The following is a 17836-nucleotide window of genomic DNA, read 5'->3' on the forward strand; positions in this document are numbered from 1 at the left end:
TATACGATTGTAACACGTCAATGTATGATGGTATAACATCGTCATATAAGTATTCAGACCCTTTCAGACAATAATTTCCAAGCTTTATTAGACAGCACCAACATGTAAAAACCAACTACATAGGTTGAAATATTTAAAAAGATTAATTAGCATCTTGACAGACTGTAAGATACGTCATGACGGTCCGTCCTCACCGGCTTCCTCTCACCCGGCGTGGGGGTTGGCCGATGTGTGAGGGCGCCTCGTCATGGCGTACCTTACAGACAACTTGACAGTGAGGTGTGGGGGGATGTGCTTTAAACTGGGATATGTCCACCTCTTGTGGGGGTCCTACGGGGTCTCCCCCTAGAAGCTCTGGAGGTTTTACTCTTACAGCCAAATTTTAGGTTATTCAGACCCTTTCAAGCAATAACTTCCAAGCTTTACAAGACAGCACCATCAAGTACTAGTATCAGAAATGAAATTATTCTTTATGCACTAACCATCAGTACAACTGATTATTGTATCATCATAATACCATTATGACAGTAAAAGGTTGGTGCATCTGATTGTTGGTTGACTGTATGAGTGACCTAGCTCTGGGAGTGAGGGAGTGCGAGGGGTCTCCCCCTAGCAGATCGGGAAATATTAAAGAATATAGGTAAGAAACAGGGACAAGAAAAAATTCCCCAGTTAAGACAAGGTCATGCCACTGTAGAAATGGATTTTTTCTTCCATCAAAATACAAAACCCAATGACCCCCCCCCCCCCCATTCCAAAATTTTCAAAACAGGATGACCCCCCTGCCAATTTCAATAACAGGCAAAGATGTGTGGAAACAATACAATAATTTCCCATATCACGCCATGGTGCACTTTGCCCAAATATGACAAGTGTGTGCTCATCAATATCCGTTCACTGTGTGATTTGGCTTTGACGTTTTCTCAATATCTTACATTATTTTACATAAAATAATGGTTTGCTATCAATTTATGTGGTTATGTGAGTCAAATAATGGTTCTGTGTCACATAGAGTATACGATAAAACCTTTATGATATAGATATGGGTTTCGTGGACTTAGTAATAGAGCTTACAGGCCATCCTAAATTCAGACCCTTCCACTGTACAACCCCAGTCCACAAAACTCATATCAAGGCTGTAAAGATTAGTATGAGGTGGACAACCTCAAAATTAGACACAAGAAGACATAATTAATACCTTATATCTATTTATTGATATATTGTTATTACCAGTATTGTAATATATGTTAAATGTACACCATGGTTTCATGGACACTTACAATATACAAAACAATATCAACAAATATCATATATCAGAAAAAAAAAGGATTTAAAATATTTCTATAATTATGTACAGCACACAAGTTTTAAAGCTAGTGTTTTGTTGTCTTGAGGTATCTATAAAGTATGTCAGATATGTGTCCACATGCAGAACACTGACTCAAAATGTACAATCACACTTTTTTTGTGTGCATTTTAACCCCTAAATTGTCTGTGTTGTGTATTGACCTCTAAATTGTATATCTCATATATATCGACCTCTAAACTGTATATTGACCTCTCTCATATATATTGACCCCTATCATATATATTGACCTCTAAACTGTATGTTTAATTCTCTCATATATATTGACCTCTAAACTGTATATTGACCTCTCTCATATATATTGACCCCTATCATATATATTGACCTCTAAACAGTATGTTGACCTCTCTCATATATATCGACCTCTAAACTGTATGTTGACCCCTCTCATATATATCGACCTCTAAACTGTATGTTGACCCCTCTCATATATATTGACCTCTAAACTGTATATTGACCTCTCTCATATATATTGACCTCTAAACTGTATGTTGACCCCTCTCATATATATTGACCTCTAAACTGTATGTTGACCCCTCTCATATATATTGACCTCTAAACTGTATGTTGACCCCTCTCATATATATTGACCTCTAAACCGTATATTGACCCCTCTCATATATATTGACCTCTAAACTGTGTGTTGACCCCTCTCATATATATTGACCTCTAAACTGTATGTTGACCCCTCTCATATATATCGACCTCTAAACTGTATATTGACCCCTCTCATATATATCGACCTCTAAACTGTATGTTGACCCCTATCATATATATCGACCTCTAAACTGTATGTTGACCCCTCTCATATATATCGACCTCTAAACTGTATGTTGCCCCTCTCATATATATTGACCTCTAAACTGTATATTGACCCCTCTCATATATATCGACCTTTAAACTGTATATTGACCCCTCTCATATATATCGACCTCTAAACTGTATGTTGACCCCTCTCATATATATTGACCTCTAAACAGTATGTTGACCCCTCTCATATATATTGACCTCTAAACAGTATGTTGACCCCTCTCATATATATCGACCTCTAAACTGTATATTGACCCCTCTCATATATATCGACCTCTAAACTGTATGTTGACCCCTCTCATATATATTAAGTTCTAAACTGTATGTTGACCCCTCTCATATATATTGACCTCTAAACTGTATATTGACCCCTATCATATATATCGACCTCTAAACTGTATATTGACCCCTATAATATATATTGACCTCTACTTCTCTTATCTATATTGACCTCTAAACTGTTTGTATACCAATCTTTAAATTGTATGTTGTATGTTGACCCTTGTTGTATATTGACCTCTAACCAGCATATTGACCTCTAAACTGTATGTTGACCCCTTTAATTCTGTTGGTCTAAAATACAACATTCCGTTCTATAGGGTCCAAATTACATATATTTCATTTCATGGGATCAAAATTATGCTATTCCATTAGATAGCATCACAATCAAATCATTCCATTCAGTTGGGTCAAAATTACAACATTTCATTTCGTGGCTGTTCAATATGGTATAAAATACAACACATTCTATATTGTATGGAGTTCCAAGTTGTCATGACGAGGCAGCAAAAATTGTGCAATATACTTTGTGAAATTAAAATACAAGAAACAACAAATTGTTTGAGTAAAAATTCAGCAGCATATACATTACATTACATGTCTTTGTCATAATAACATTTTACATCTCAAGACAGACAAGACAGATAGTCAGTTACACTTTAGTTTATTAAGAGGACGGATTGTGGCATTATATGCCATATACTTAATCTACAACTATTTGAATCCAAATCTAGAAATGGAATCAAAATCTACACAATATGAAAAACAAGACACTTGAGGATTGAGATAAGACGAGATTAGACGATATTATAGTTATACAAAATAACAAGTTACTACAGATAACTGGGTAAATGTGTTCTAACTAGCAGTTACTATGGTAACTGAACAAGTGTAACTTGGGTTTCCTATGGATAATTGGGTACTAGATGTGTTCTAACTAAAAGTTACAAGGTACTATGTGTAACTTAGTAGGTGAGTTTAAACTATCAGTTACTAAGGATAAATTAGTAATTGTAACTTGAATTTACTATGGATAACCGGTAATAGACGTGTTTAAACTAACAGTTACTATGGATAACTTAGTAACTATAACTTGAATTCACTATACAATGTACTATAACTGGTACTAGCTGTGTTGAACTACTCAAACTACATATTACAATAATTCCCTCTGTCAGCATTGTGATTGCCTCAACCAATCTTTAAAAGTTACATTAAACATAACTATTTACATATTTTTACTTTTATCATAATTATATCGGTACATGCCACAGTTTGTACAATCACCTTTTGAACTTTACATATAACCTTACGATTTACCACAGATAGAATTTGTTATGAAATAATTCAAGATACCAACAAGATGCAACGTTATCCTTATAAATGCAACTCTGGATAACCATTTTTTTGTCATTATAATTTGTCACGATGGATTTTATACTGAAGAGTTTTTGAAACAAGATAAAAAGTAATTATAAAGGACTGGTAGAAAGGTATAGTCTGTAACTTTATGGGTTTGGTGGTTACTGATTCAAATTGAAATAATGTAAACCTGGAAACTTTGACTAAAACATTGTTTCACTGATTTTGCTGGAAAATGAAAACATGAAAACAAAGTGACTAAAATGCCTTTTTGTATATAAACAATGCACTAGGCTTAGTGATTCATGAAAATTAGTCTATGAGAACTAGATGAAGACTGTAAAATTGTAAAAATTTTCTAGTGCCGAAAATATCTACAGGTTTACAGTGTTCTTACTAAAACAGGTTAAATAATGTCATAAGAGTAGAGCTGTGACCACAATGTTGTATATATGAAAATGACAACATGACATTATTTAACAATGTTAACATAAACAACATCTCAGTTTCAGTTATCATGCCTCTTTGCATACATGTATACTAAACCACCCTTACCCTTACCAAAACATTGTTTGGTTTCGATAACCCAACCCAACCTAGTATTTCACTGCCATCCTAAATGGTTTTAGGTAATTAAAAAAATTATGGAATTTTTTTTTAATTTGTACAGAAATAGTGAGATTTGAAGACGCCATTGCCTCATGTGATCAAAACAACATGGTGGAATACAGTACTATACGATCTCTTCTGTGTGTCATACAGAAAGTGAGATTACATCATTGAGAAATCTCTGTTGACCTCTGTTAATATGAACAGAACATTTGAACATATCCCAAAAGATAAAAATAATAAATCCGACCTACCCACCCTATTTTGAAATTGGGCGTTATCAGATCCACACAACTTTTTTTTGCCTTAGCATTAATCCTTAACATGTGTTACAGGGGCCTGGGTTCTGAGTTAAATGTATTTTATAATAGATTTAAACCAAACCACTACCCTCAGTTACAGACTATTCCACTAACCTATAAATATAGCCATTGGTTAAAACTACACAACCTTTCATTGCTATAGTAACCGACTCTTTCTTAAACAACCCTGCCATCACATGATACAGTAACATCTTGACATAAATTTAAATGATTCCTAATATTTCACTTTTATCTTTGATGTTTATTTTATCAACCCTTTGTGTTCATTTGTATCTTGTCTTTATCTGTAACTTTACCAAGGAGCACTCGTAAATAATCACATTTCAATGTTTTAATACATTTAGCAATAAAGTATCTGAATCTGAAGTTAATCACTATATATGTTGTAAAGCTAACACAAATTTACTTTGCAAATTAATATATTTCAATTAAAATATTCAAGCTTAACCTTAAAATCTTTTGTGTTTTTGGTTTGTTTTCAAAACATATTTCCACACTAAATCAATACAAACTCTGGAAAGAGTGACAACTTTTACTCATAGTTTGTGAAATGTAAATGTCTCATTTAAAATACCTGTATACACACTATATACACCGAGTGCAGTCAGCTTATCAAACATACTCATTATTCATGTTCAGTGGCTCTTGAGATAAATTCATTAATTATTCATGTTCAGTGGCTCATTATGTCAAGAATTTAATAAGGAGCTGCTGCACACAATATTTCTTGAAGGAGAAAAAAAAAACACATCCTCAAGATAAATACCTGTCAAATTTACACAAGAATTCTTTACAACCTCTTTCTTACAATTCAAAGAATCTAAAGGATCTATGCCAGGTTATGTGTTAAAAATCTAACAACAGAATTATTAAATGTGATCTTTTCATGAGATCAACTACACAGTGTATCACTAAAATAAAAATTAGTTGTCATATTTATCTTAAGGATAATGCATCATTGTACACTACAGGTCTCTTTATAGCACTATCCAAGATGCATCTACCAATGTGCTCTTGTTAGTGAGAACTAGACTAAGCTATAGGCCTGTTTGCAACACTGTCCAAGACATACCTGTTAATGGGACTCTCTCTAGTGAGAATGAGACTGAGGTACAGGCCTGTTTGCAACACTGCCCAAGACATACCTGTCAATGGGACTCTCTCTCTCTAGTGAGAATGAGGCTGACGTACAGGCCTGTTTGCAACACTGCCCAAGACATACCTGTTAATGGGACTCTCTCTAGTGAGAATGAGACTGAGGTACAGGCCTGTTTGCAACACTGCCCAAGACATACCTGTTAATGGGACTCTCTCTAGTGAGAATGAGACTGAGGTACAGCCCTGTTTGCAACACTGCCCAAGACATACCTGTCAATGGGACTCTCCCTAGTGAGAATGAAGCTGAGCTAAAGCGCCCTGTTTGCAACACTGCCCAAGACATACCTGCCAATGGGACTTTCTTTCTAGTGAGAATGAGACTGAGGTACAGGACTGTTTACTACACCATCCAAGACATACCTGGCAATGGGGCCCTGACTTGTGACAATTAGAATGATGGTTATGAATTGCTTTTTGTAAAGCATTGATTATTAAAGACACTACTGCTTCCAAATTCTCATTGCCTGAAGGAGAACTTTACCACCTAGGCATATCATGACAAATAACAATTCACTTTCTAAAGCTTGACAACATTGTGACTTTTTACTCAATATGCTACCATAGGCATACACAGGAAGAAGATAATCTTATTGTTCTGTTTTGACCATCTTAAATATTGATTGCCAACCTGCATAAATTACTCATCTACGATCTTTTCTCCCAAAATGCAACATAATATGTCTTATCACCAAGCATGAAATATCTGTCTTATCACCAAGCATGAAATATCTGTCTTATCACCAAGCATGAAATATCTATCTTATCACCAAGCATGAAATATCTGTCTTATCACCAAGCATGAAATATCTGTCTTATCACCAAGCATGAAATATCTGTCTTATCACCAAGCATGAAATATCTATCTTATCACCAAGCATGAAATATCTGTCTTATCACCAAGCATGAAATAACTGTCTTATCACCAAGCATGAAATATCTGTCTTATCACCAAGCATGAAATATCTGTCTTATCACCAAGCATGAAATATGTCTTATCACCAAGCATGAAATATCTATCTTATCACCAAGCATGAAATAACTGTCTTATCACCAAGCATGAAATATCTGTCTTATCACCAAGCATGAAATATCTGTCTTATCACTGAGCATGAAATATCTGTCTTATCACCAAACAATGAAATATCTGTCTTATCACCAAGCATGAAATATCTGTCTTATCACCAAGCATGAAATATATGTCTTATCACCAAGCATGAAATATCTATCTTATCACCAAGCATGAAATATCTGTCTTATCACCAAGCATGAAATATCTGTCTTATCACCAAGCATGAAATATCTGTCTTATCACCAAGCATGAAATATCTGTCTTATCACCAAGCATGAAATATATGTCTTATCACCAAGCATGAAATATCTATCTTATCACCAAGCATGAAATATCTGTCTTATCACCAAGCATGAAATATCTGTCTTATCACCAAGCATGAAATATCTATCTTATCACCAAGCATGAAATATATATAAGCAACTGAATCTAACTGCAGCAGTAATTTCAGATAATACCACTGTTACCTACTATGCTAGGTGATATAACAGTGACAATAAGTGTTGCCTAGGTGATACACTATTGACAAGAAGTGTTGCCGTAGTGATGCAATATTGATAATAGCAGTATTACCATGGTGATGCAGTATTGACAGTAACAGCATTGCCGTAGTGATGCAATATTGACAATGAGTGTTACCTTGGTGATGCAGTATTTGCAAGAGCAGTGTTACCATAGTGATGAAGTATTGTTATTGACAGTGTTACCTTGGTGATGCAGTATCAACAAGAGCAGTGTTATCATGGTAATGTAGAATTGACAACTGTAGTTTTGTCTTGGTGATTCATCAATCAATCAATGACTGAAACTCAGCTGAAATATTAATGATTGATTGAAGTGTGATGAGAAAGGTAAACTGATTTTGTAATAAATACCTTCTTTACCCCAACCCCACCCACCATACTCAAGTAAGTGTAACTAATTATATATATATAACTTAAGTCTGCAAGTTAGATCACTATCAATATTTATACCTTAAGTCTGCAAGTTAGATCACTATCAATATATACAACTTAAGTCTGCAAGTTAGATCACTATCAATATATATACCTTAGCATGCAGGTCAGGTCAAGAATTATAATTCCTTACCCTTTAACCTTTTTTTCAAATGTTTTTGTGACTGTTTGTAAATATTTTAGCTTACTTTGTACAGATAAACCTACTATAGTATTAGAACAAATGACAGAGATAGTCTGTCATATTGCTAACTAGAAGTAACTTATACAAAGTCATATATTTTTAAATACCACACATTGTGACATAGACTTGTAAGTTCCATCTCAACAGTAACTATGTAGTGATACTGCTCTAAACCCCATTGCTATGGTAACCATGTAACGTAGCAGCTCTAGAAATCCATCCATGAACTTCCGGTAGTTCTGTTACTCTTCTGTGTTCGTCCACCAGTTCTAAAAGTCCCTGGGGCTGTCAAAATACAAAATACAAAATATTTGTACTTTTAATCAAGTAACCCTCAACTGTCAAAAGAAAAACCATCTTCATTTGCAAACTTCAATCACATATATAGGAAGTTTGTGACATTTCTGTTAGCATGTATTTACATTTAAATGCAATAATTGTGCTAAGCCTTTGATTGTTAACTACATACATAGCTATAATGTCTGACTAAACAGAAGACAAGATGGCTGACAATTTCAGGTGGAAGTGTCAGTAAATGTCATAGAAAATTGTGCCTATAGTTTGAGGGCAGGTTTTTTTTTTTTTTTTGTTTTGTTACAAAGTTTAGATACACATAACCTACCTCTTCATGTGTATATAGTACACAAGGGTAAGGACTGGGGGGGGGGGGGGGAAAGGAGGTTTACAAAGTTTTAATTTTACAACCTAACAACCTACCTCCTCCTGCTTGCATCATTCTGTTACTGGATATATTAGATCTATTTGGTTGAGTACTAGATGTATGTGGTTGTGGTGAAGTCATAAAATTGTCTTGGTCTTCTGTCTTGTAAGATTTACCAGTGTCTGCATATGAGTAATTACTCCTACTGCTGTGTGTCCAGGATGGAGTGTTCCCTGATGGACCTGTCAGGTTTAGTAGCAAATGAACACATGAGGGCAGTATTCAACAAACAATTCTATATTTGCTGTAACATTGAAGTTCTTATTTGCCCAGGTTAATGAAATTCCTCTAATGTTGCTTCAAATGAACTAATGGGTATAGTGTGAATGCTTTGCTAATCCTCCACCTGAGAAAGGCCAATTCTGCCATCATGCTTGTCAACCTCCATCACGCATGCCAACCTTCTATCATGCTTGCCAACCCTCCATCATGCATGCTAACCTTCTATCATGCTTGCAAAGCCTATGTTACGCTTACCAACCTTCAATGATTTTTTTGCAACTCTACATTGTGCTTGCCTATCCACCACCCCCCTTCCCCCTCCCCCGCTTGCAAATCCTTCAACTGTGTTTCCATATTTTTCAAGCATGCTTGCCAACCCTACATTGTGTCTGCCAACCCAATCACCATGGCTTGTTGTCAATGTCTCCCCCCCCCCCCCCTGTCAATCCTCTGACTGTACCTGGCAACCCTCTAATCACACTAGTACATATAACGGAGTAAAGGTATTAATATGATACACCAAAGAAAACAACAAGAACAGAGTACGATAAGTGTTTGCTTACCTGAAAGTCCTGAAGAAACTCCAAGACTTGAATTGATATCGTCTCCAAATTTAACATTTGAATGTCTTGAATAATAACTGTTGGTATTTGTACCAGTGGTAGCTGTCTTATTCAAAGTGCTAGAAGTAGCTGGGTTGCCTATAGTTACATTTCGTTTTATACTCCATACATCATCCAGATCAAAGTCTTTGGATTAAAATAGAAAATATAACAATATTATGACATGAATAGCTAATAAACATGATACTTAGAATTTACAAACGGTGCTCTAAACTATCGGCTCCCTGTAGTGTAGTAGAACACAGACTAAACAGTTGGGAGGTCACAGGATCCCACTGGAGGCAGGATATTTCTGTGACCAACCCAAACCCAGGGTCAAGCCTGACCTTGTAGTTTGTATGGTAAAGCCACTGAGCAAATGGGCAGTTTTTTTTAATATAATTTTTTTCTGTTCTGGATATTTCTCTTAGCGAATGGACAGTTTGACAAAGCCTGTTGATTGTAACAGGCCAAACGTTACTTGTAAGTTGTAATTAATTAGAACCCTTGGTTGTGATACAAGTACTAATATCAATAATAATTACTTAATTATTATGATATACATAAAACTGTTAACAATGGCTACATTTTGGTTACAAGACTGTTACATTCACACAAGTCAATGCCAGTATAGATGGCTGGTAGTATAGATGGCAAATCAGTGGCATCTATACAACTATCAGTCTAAATGATCTGATGTTACTTCTCACCTGAGTGTGGTTTTTTCTTTGGTGCAAATGTATCCCATGCTTGGCTAGGATGAGAATCTTTGGGTTTGGCTCCTGTATATAGAAATTTCTTTCCTGTTCCTGTATGTAATAAGAATGGAAATAGATTACAATCCATCTAATGTTAAAACAAATCCATAATTTATCTGTTGATTCTTAGTCATAACACAGGGAAGTAAGGTTTCAAGTTTGTTATGAAACACAAATACATAAATGTACAATAAATGTAAGATAATATTTGAGTCTCTTGTTGGTTGACAGTGTACACACACACACACACACACACACACACACACACACACACACACACACACACACACACACACACACACACACACACACAGACTACTGTAAACAGATTTATTTTGGCAAACAAAAAATTTGGAGGAGTTCCAGAATGGTAATTTAGGATATATCAGATGCATTTTAATTTGGTGGACAGTGCAAGGGAAAAGTATAGATACTATAAACATGTACTAGTAAATAACTCATCTAGTAGTTGGTTTAATTTGGTGGTCAGTGCAAGGGAAAAGTATAGATACTATAAAAATGTACTAGTAAATAACTCATCTAGTTGGACCACCATGTTCAGTACAACTGTTCACATGGAAATATGACAAGTCACAACTCAATTAGTTATGTTAGTGAGACTGGTATTTGTGAAAACAACTCTTGCATGTATTCAGCTATAGCTGACAAAAAAACACAACTACAGTATGTAAACAACAATTGACATACATGTATGTAATGGTCAGTAAATACAACAAAAATGTATTTGAAGTCAATTATCTAATTATTATTTTATGGAATTAGTTGATGTATGATGGTGTTGAATGAGAACTTTTAATAGTATTACAACACAAATATTGGCATTGCCTTGGTTGGCAATTGGCACTACTGCTTACAGTAGAGATTGGCTTTTTCACATGCATCACATTTGTAACTTAGCCTGCGGACTTGGCATGGTCTCATAGGCCTACTACCAGTAACCTGTGGTTTGAAAGGTAGGCCTGATATAGTGAGCTGCATTAGGATCAAGGAAGAAGTCTCCCCCAATCCATTCACCCACATGCATGCATGCACGCATGCACGCACACACATACGCATGCACGCACACACATACGCATGCACGCACACACACATACACATGTACATCATGACAGCCAAACAAACACCTTTCCATGCCTAACATTGCACTATTGAACTTTGGAAGTTCAATTGAAATAATTATGCATGGGTTGTGATTTGCTAAAAAAATAGATGCTTTTGACATTTGACTTTTGAGATAAAGTTAGAGAGTCAGAGAATTTGAAAATATTACCAGATATAAAGTTATATTGAGAAAACGAACACTTTAATTTAGTTTTAATATAAAATGCATCATATTTCAATAATTTCTAAGATAGATTTTTCTAAAAAAAATAGTTGCCATTCATCCTAGTTTGATAATGTCATGAAACAAAGAGAGAGGTATTACCATGTACCAATGCAGACTAAAAGGTATGTAATAAATTACAAATTACTCTCTATTTATTCATTTAGTATGACAGTAATGATGGTAATAAAGTGAAAATATGGATGAGGATTGGGTATTTATTTTGGATTTTTAATTCATAAACCAATTTAATCTTCCTTCCTAATTGGAAAACCAATGTGAAACAACATGGACAGAGTCTGTGTTTGTAACTCGATACATTGCAAAAAGCTAAAAAAAATGTATAAAAAGTTTGTCATTGTATGTACAATAACAAAGTTACAAACAAGAACTTGGCATATGTTGTATCACAATGATTGTTCAAGTGACAGAAAAATTGTTTAAAAAAAATAAACTAAAAACCCCATCTTTATCCATACGGCCACTTGAATTATTAAGAACAACTGTAGGAATAAAACCACATGTTAAATATGTGTCTATTTTTTAATGGGAAAAATAAAGTGTGTGGTCTAGTTGATCCCAGGCTATTTAAATGATTGATTGATTTAATATATACATTGTACATACCATTGTTTTGAGGCAACAAATTTATTTGTTATTTGAAGTATAATACAAGTCTGAACACACTTTGTCCTTACTGAGTAACATTGGTAAGGACTTGCAAGAGATCACCTAGCAAACCTTTATACTCTAAATCATGACTACAAAGGATTGTCGGTCAGAACAATGGACATTGAGTCAACAAAAGAAGTGATGTTATCAATAGGTTCAAAAAATAGTACCATTCAACTTGTGATTTCCTTGACAACATGGGATTTGTTGCTATGGTAGTTACGATACCTCCAAGCTGAGTTTTATCACCTTGCAGCACAGAAGTACATGTAATACAACGCTTATAATATTATCAGCACCTGTGACCTGTATTATTTTGTTGAATAGGACAAAGATTATATGATTTTCTACACCTGTATGATGCTAGTATCTGTAAATTGATTTTCTTTTGAAATATACTTATAATTCTTACGGCTGAAATTTGAATGAAAGAACTTATCTACAAATAGCAATGTAAAGGAACCATCTTTATTCTCGTTCAAAAACTGTTTTCTTTCACCCATTCAACATCTTTGTTCATTCCATTGTTAGAGGTAAGAGACTAGTATAATAATAGTCGTTCAACTCAATGATGAAATTTGCTCCTTGAGTACACACAAAATTGGTGGAAGGAGACATGTATGACATGATTACTCAATAAATCTTTCCTGTGGCAGACTTTATAAACTCATTCACGACAAAACGGTTATTGTTCGCTAATGAAAACATTCATATCATTTCATGTAACTAAATGAAACAATGTAGGTTACTGAATGAGTCAGTGATGTACAGTTTACCTATTCATAACATATAGACTTTACTCTTTATAGAAGACCCTATATCTGTATACACTTTGTAGAAGGCCCTGTATCTGTATACACTTTGTAGAAGGCACTATATCAGTACACACTTTATAGAAGACCCTGTATCTGTATACACTTTATAGAAGGCCTATACCTACATGTATACACACTTTGTAGAAGATCCTGTATCTGTATACACTTTGTCGAAGGCCCTATACCTGTATACACTTTATAGAAGACCCTATATCAGTACACACTTCATAGAAGACCCTATATCTGTACATACTTTGTAGAAGGCCCTATATCTGTACATACAAATGTAGAAGACCCAATATCTGTACATACTTTAGTGACTTTGTAGAAGGCCCTATATCTGTACACAAGGCCTAATATCTGTACACAAGCATGTCGTTTAGTGTTGACATGATGACATGGCTATTGTTCTGTTTTATATACTTCAGTCAACATACAAACACATTGCATTGGAAGATATTTACAATGCATAGTGCACTATGGGTAACAGACTGTGAAGGCTACTGTATTTATTTATTTGCCAAACATAACAGGTATTCAGTTACTGCAACAGTATCTGTGACTAGGCAGAATCAGGTTGAGTGTCCAAAACCCAGTACAGGGAGGACAACAAACTTTTTTTGACATTTACAGACTCGATGCTTCAGAATTAAGATATAACTTTGTAAACTATTACCATAGGAATCTATATGACATACGGCTGTGACGGCCAGTTAATTTGACAGGAAGTTTTACACAAGAAAGGAATTCTCTTGTCCATCAAGTGGTACCCATGCATACATGGAATGGTACTTGAAACAAAATACAATAGCAACTCCTTCTGTGACCCTTGACCTTTTCTAATATGTACTTCTCATTGTGAAAATAAGCTAGAGAAACTTCAAAGTTAATCTACAGAAGATGAAATATGTCATCTTTAACAATTGGGTAATTATTCAAAATATCACATTGCTGTTTTTTAAGTCAATAAGTTGATACATCGATAAACAGACACTATAACGTGTGTGGAGAACTTGTGTTGCCTTCACATAGCACCTTAAAAAACACACAGGCTAAATAGACGGGTACACATACATGACGTAACTACCTGGAGTATCACTTGACATCCCTTAAGTTTATAAGTATTTTTGGTAAGAGTGGAGAAGAACTAACATCTACCTAGTACATAGTAAGTAGTTACAAGTCATTTTATGTTCATCAAATGCTGATTATGGTAATATAAATAAATTTTATAAAAATGTATGTGAAATTATGTAATTTTTCATCAAATTTAGTCCATCTCTGGAACTGGGGTTTTGAAGTATTATTGGAATATAATCACTGTCATAGTTCAAGTGTTTGCCTTTTAACTCCTCCATTAGTAATACAATCATGTGAGTGGTGAATGAACTGACACTGTATGAGATGACGACAGTGTAGAAATTGATACGTTATTGTAGCAGTATAGCGTGTATGTAAGGAATCTCATCAATAGTTAAAATGTAGGATAAAAAATTAAATTCTTATACTAAACAAGGCTCCATTCATTCATTCAGTATGTAGTAAGGAAAAAATGGTTCTTTAAATGACATTTTACTTTATTTTAGTGCCATGCATTTACTCTGGCGAAAATTATTCAATTTAATCAATTTGACATTTTAAAGAAATATTTGTAGTTAGGGGTATAATTTATAAAACAGAGCCACTAAAAGTCAAATCATTTTGGTAGGATGAGAACTAAAATGGTTCACCCCCACCCCCACCCCATACACATACACATACATAGTACAAGAATTGAGTGTTTCCATTGAACTATTGATCTTGCCCCTAAGACAGTGTGTAAATGAGAGAGAAAGATCACTCACTAGGCAAGGAGAAAACTAAAGAATAAATGCTCATAGCAATACATAACAGCAACATTAACAGCTACAATGTACACTAAATATTAGTACCAGCCAAATAAAAGGGCTGAAAAATCTATCTAGTTCCCTCAAGGATTTTCTTTTAAAAAATACTTTAAAGTATTTTATTATTATTATTATTATTATTATTTAATTCTTAAAGAACGCACTACACATACGTCTCAGTGCATTGTACACAACAAAGTAAAATAGAAACAAAAAACACATAATTAATGTTCATGAAACAAAGGGAATTAAAATGCAGTCAATACTGATAAAAAAGAGAACGAGGTAAGAACATATCAAAAATAGTCTAAGAGCAAAAAAAAAAAAAATTAAAACAGAAATTCATGTCCAATTACGAATGAGGTCGAATATTAAAAGCCTTGGGAAAATAACATGAATGTACCTGTAAAATATGAGTTTAACAGAAATATTGCACAAAAAGATGCGTTTTTTATGTTTAAAGGTATATATACTTTAAACATAAAAGATTTTATGTTTAAAGGTATATATACTATGTGCTTCTTTATATCCCAATATTTGCATCACTTATTTAGTCCTAACTGTAGATACCCCTGGCTTTTGCATTCAACACACTCACATGATATTGATATTTCTCAAAACGATGTCAAAACCAAATTAGAAAAGCATGCAAATTATATTTCATCAAAAACTTGAAGGAATCCCATTAACTTGAGAAAATCTATACAAAATTACAAGATTTGTAATTCATCGATATTTGCTTGAATGTGATTGCTATTTTCTGCATAGCAAATATGAAATGTACATGACAGACACAAAAGAATGCAAATATTTCTCATTAGAACACAAATTGATTTTCCCTGTATGGTAATGAAGTAGTTGATTGTACTCGTGAGTGGTCTGCTTCATGCCTATAACATAATCAATAACTCTAATCCTCAGCTTGCTGCAATGACACATTAGAAACACCTCACTTGTGTTCTCTCACCTGAACCTTTTGCAAAATGTCTTTCTACTTCTATTCCAAATTTTTCTTTGTTAGACATACATGTATGTGTATGTAAACATGGCAACATGACTACTGAGTGAAGCTTGTAATGTAGACTTTGTTCACCTAAATACATAAATGTACATATCAATGTATACTTGTAGGAGAACATAATTACTCCCTGTACTTGACTAGACCATGGTATCTCATTATTGATCTGAATATTTTTAGTAACACATTTACACCCATTTCCTGGTGTAAACTTATCAAATTCTCCTTTATAAAATGGAATGTTAGAATTTACAGAATTTTAAAAATTATGTTTGTATATCATACCAATATTACAGAAATATCATCCAGGTTTGTTGCAAGGTTATAGAAGGAAATAAAATTTTTTGTAAGGTTATTTCCTACTTTTATGGAGTATAAATGACAATGAATTACCATGGGATTTCACAGGATGTTATACTAGTTACAAGTATACAGGATGTGATAGTCTCAGCTGTAGTATTTATACATATTTTTAGCTTAATATGAGTCAAATTGACTACTCTGAAAATTATATGAATTTATACCAACTCAGTTACATACTAGAAATACTGTCACAAACACAATACACAAAAATACTGGGATTCATGTATATTACAATAAATATTAAATGAGACTATCAAATTGCTAATACTGAAAGAATGCTTGTTTTATTCAACTGTGCCTTATAAGTTATATCAACATATATTAAAATTATGTATATTCTATTGTTCTTTAGGATTTGGTAACCTACATCAAGTAAATTTGTAAATTAAAAAATGCCTATTAATAGCGTTACTAGTATTATCATCATAAACTAATTACAAGTTAATGGTGTTTTTTGTTGTGTTAGTACAATGTTTTGCGAATTATCCCATTATGGCGACTAATAACGAGATACCACAAAACTTGAGGCACAATGTAATATATCATCATTATCAGTTCAATTACGTTGAAGAACCAATTTCTGGCATATGATCAACGGACATGGTATTGTAGAATCTTGGTATGATATCCATGATTTAAAATGGTAAAATATAAGCTTATGTTTCGAAATCTGTGACTTAGTACTGTACATGTTGTAATTCGATCGCGGTCGAGTCGAGAACGACTGTCGTCCTCACTTGTTGTGAATGTGTGAACTTGACGTTTATCGAGGTCGGTCCAGATCGTAAACTTACTCGCACAGGTTCCCTTGCCTTACTGGCGATTACTCATGTTTACGAGTTTGTTTCTCGTATGGCTGGGTATGTAATGTCCTTGGTTAACTTCTTGTTCTGGAAATATCGACAGAGTTAGTGTGGGTCGACAGGAACACCGGCTATAGACGTGACACAGCTAGCTACGAGCAACACATCCGTACGATTGTCATTGTCGTACTACTACTAATGTCGTACCCAAAAGACCATCAAATTATTCATACTGAACTTACCTCGATTGTCTTCTCCTTGGTCTTTCATGTCTTCATATACTATTTTAAAGTAAAATATGTTGATTTTCCCCTCAGGGATTCACGTCATGTTGTTTTAACTAATATACATATACCCCCGTTGTCGATAGACTTTCACTCCAGCTCCAGGTATATTCTTTACGTCGACAACCTGAGCTTATACTACCCAGCATGCACCTGTTGTTACGAAGCTCAAATGAGGTCAAAGTTTAACAAAATCTTTGCGTCCTCGTTCGTCGATTTTACAGTATGTAG

At 34.2% G+C, this 17836-nt stretch overlaps 1 protein-coding gene across 3 annotated transcripts; it reads right to left on the reverse strand.

Annotated features, from left to right (window-relative positions):
- Positions 1-832: 832 nt before the first annotated feature.
- Positions 833-17744, reverse strand: LOC144432930 (uncharacterized). 3 transcript variants are annotated; one of them, XR_013480753.1, is made up of 6 exons: positions 17564-17744; positions 10372-10470; positions 9623-9808; positions 8834-9019; positions 1711-8401; positions 833-1653 (listed from the first exon to the last, which is right to left on the reverse strand). XR_013480753.1 is itself a non-coding variant. In XM_078121238.1 (5 exons), the coding sequence occupies exons 1-5, from the start codon at positions 17589-17591 to the stop codon at positions 8325-8327; spliced, it is 576 nt and encodes a 191-aa protein (XP_077977364.1). In that variant the 5' UTR covers positions 17592-17744; the 3' UTR covers positions 835-8324. The 3 variants fall into 3 exon arrangements, 2 of the variants coding, with proteins under 2 accessions (XP_077977366.1, XP_077977364.1); XM_078121238.1 differs by having other exon boundaries at positions 835-8401; XM_078121240.1 differs by lacking the exon at positions 8834-9019 and having other exon boundaries at positions 834-8401.
- Between the last annotated feature and the right edge of the window lie 92 nt (positions 17745-17836).

Source organism: Glandiceps talaboti, chromosome 3 (assembly GCF_964340395.1).
Source record: "Glandiceps talaboti chromosome 3, keGlaTala1.1, whole genome shotgun sequence".
Taxonomy (NCBI): domain Eukaryota; kingdom Metazoa; phylum Hemichordata; class Enteropneusta; family Spengelidae; genus Glandiceps; species Glandiceps talaboti.

What these genes read in the sequence shown, in the direction of transcription:
- LOC144432930 (XM_078121238.1), bottom strand. Translation starts at nt 17,591, where the DNA reads ATGAAAGACCAAGGAGAAGACAATCGAG. An exon ending in AAAGAAAAAACCACACTCAG is followed by an intron (nt 9,809 to 10,371) that starts GTGAGAAGTAAC and finishes TTTAATCCAAAG; the next exon opens with ACTTTGATCTGGATGATGTA. An exon ending in AGTTTCTTCAGGACTTTCAG is followed by an intron (nt 9,020 to 9,622) that starts GTAAGCAAACAC and finishes TAAACCTGACAG; the next exon opens with GTCCATCAGGGAACACTCCA.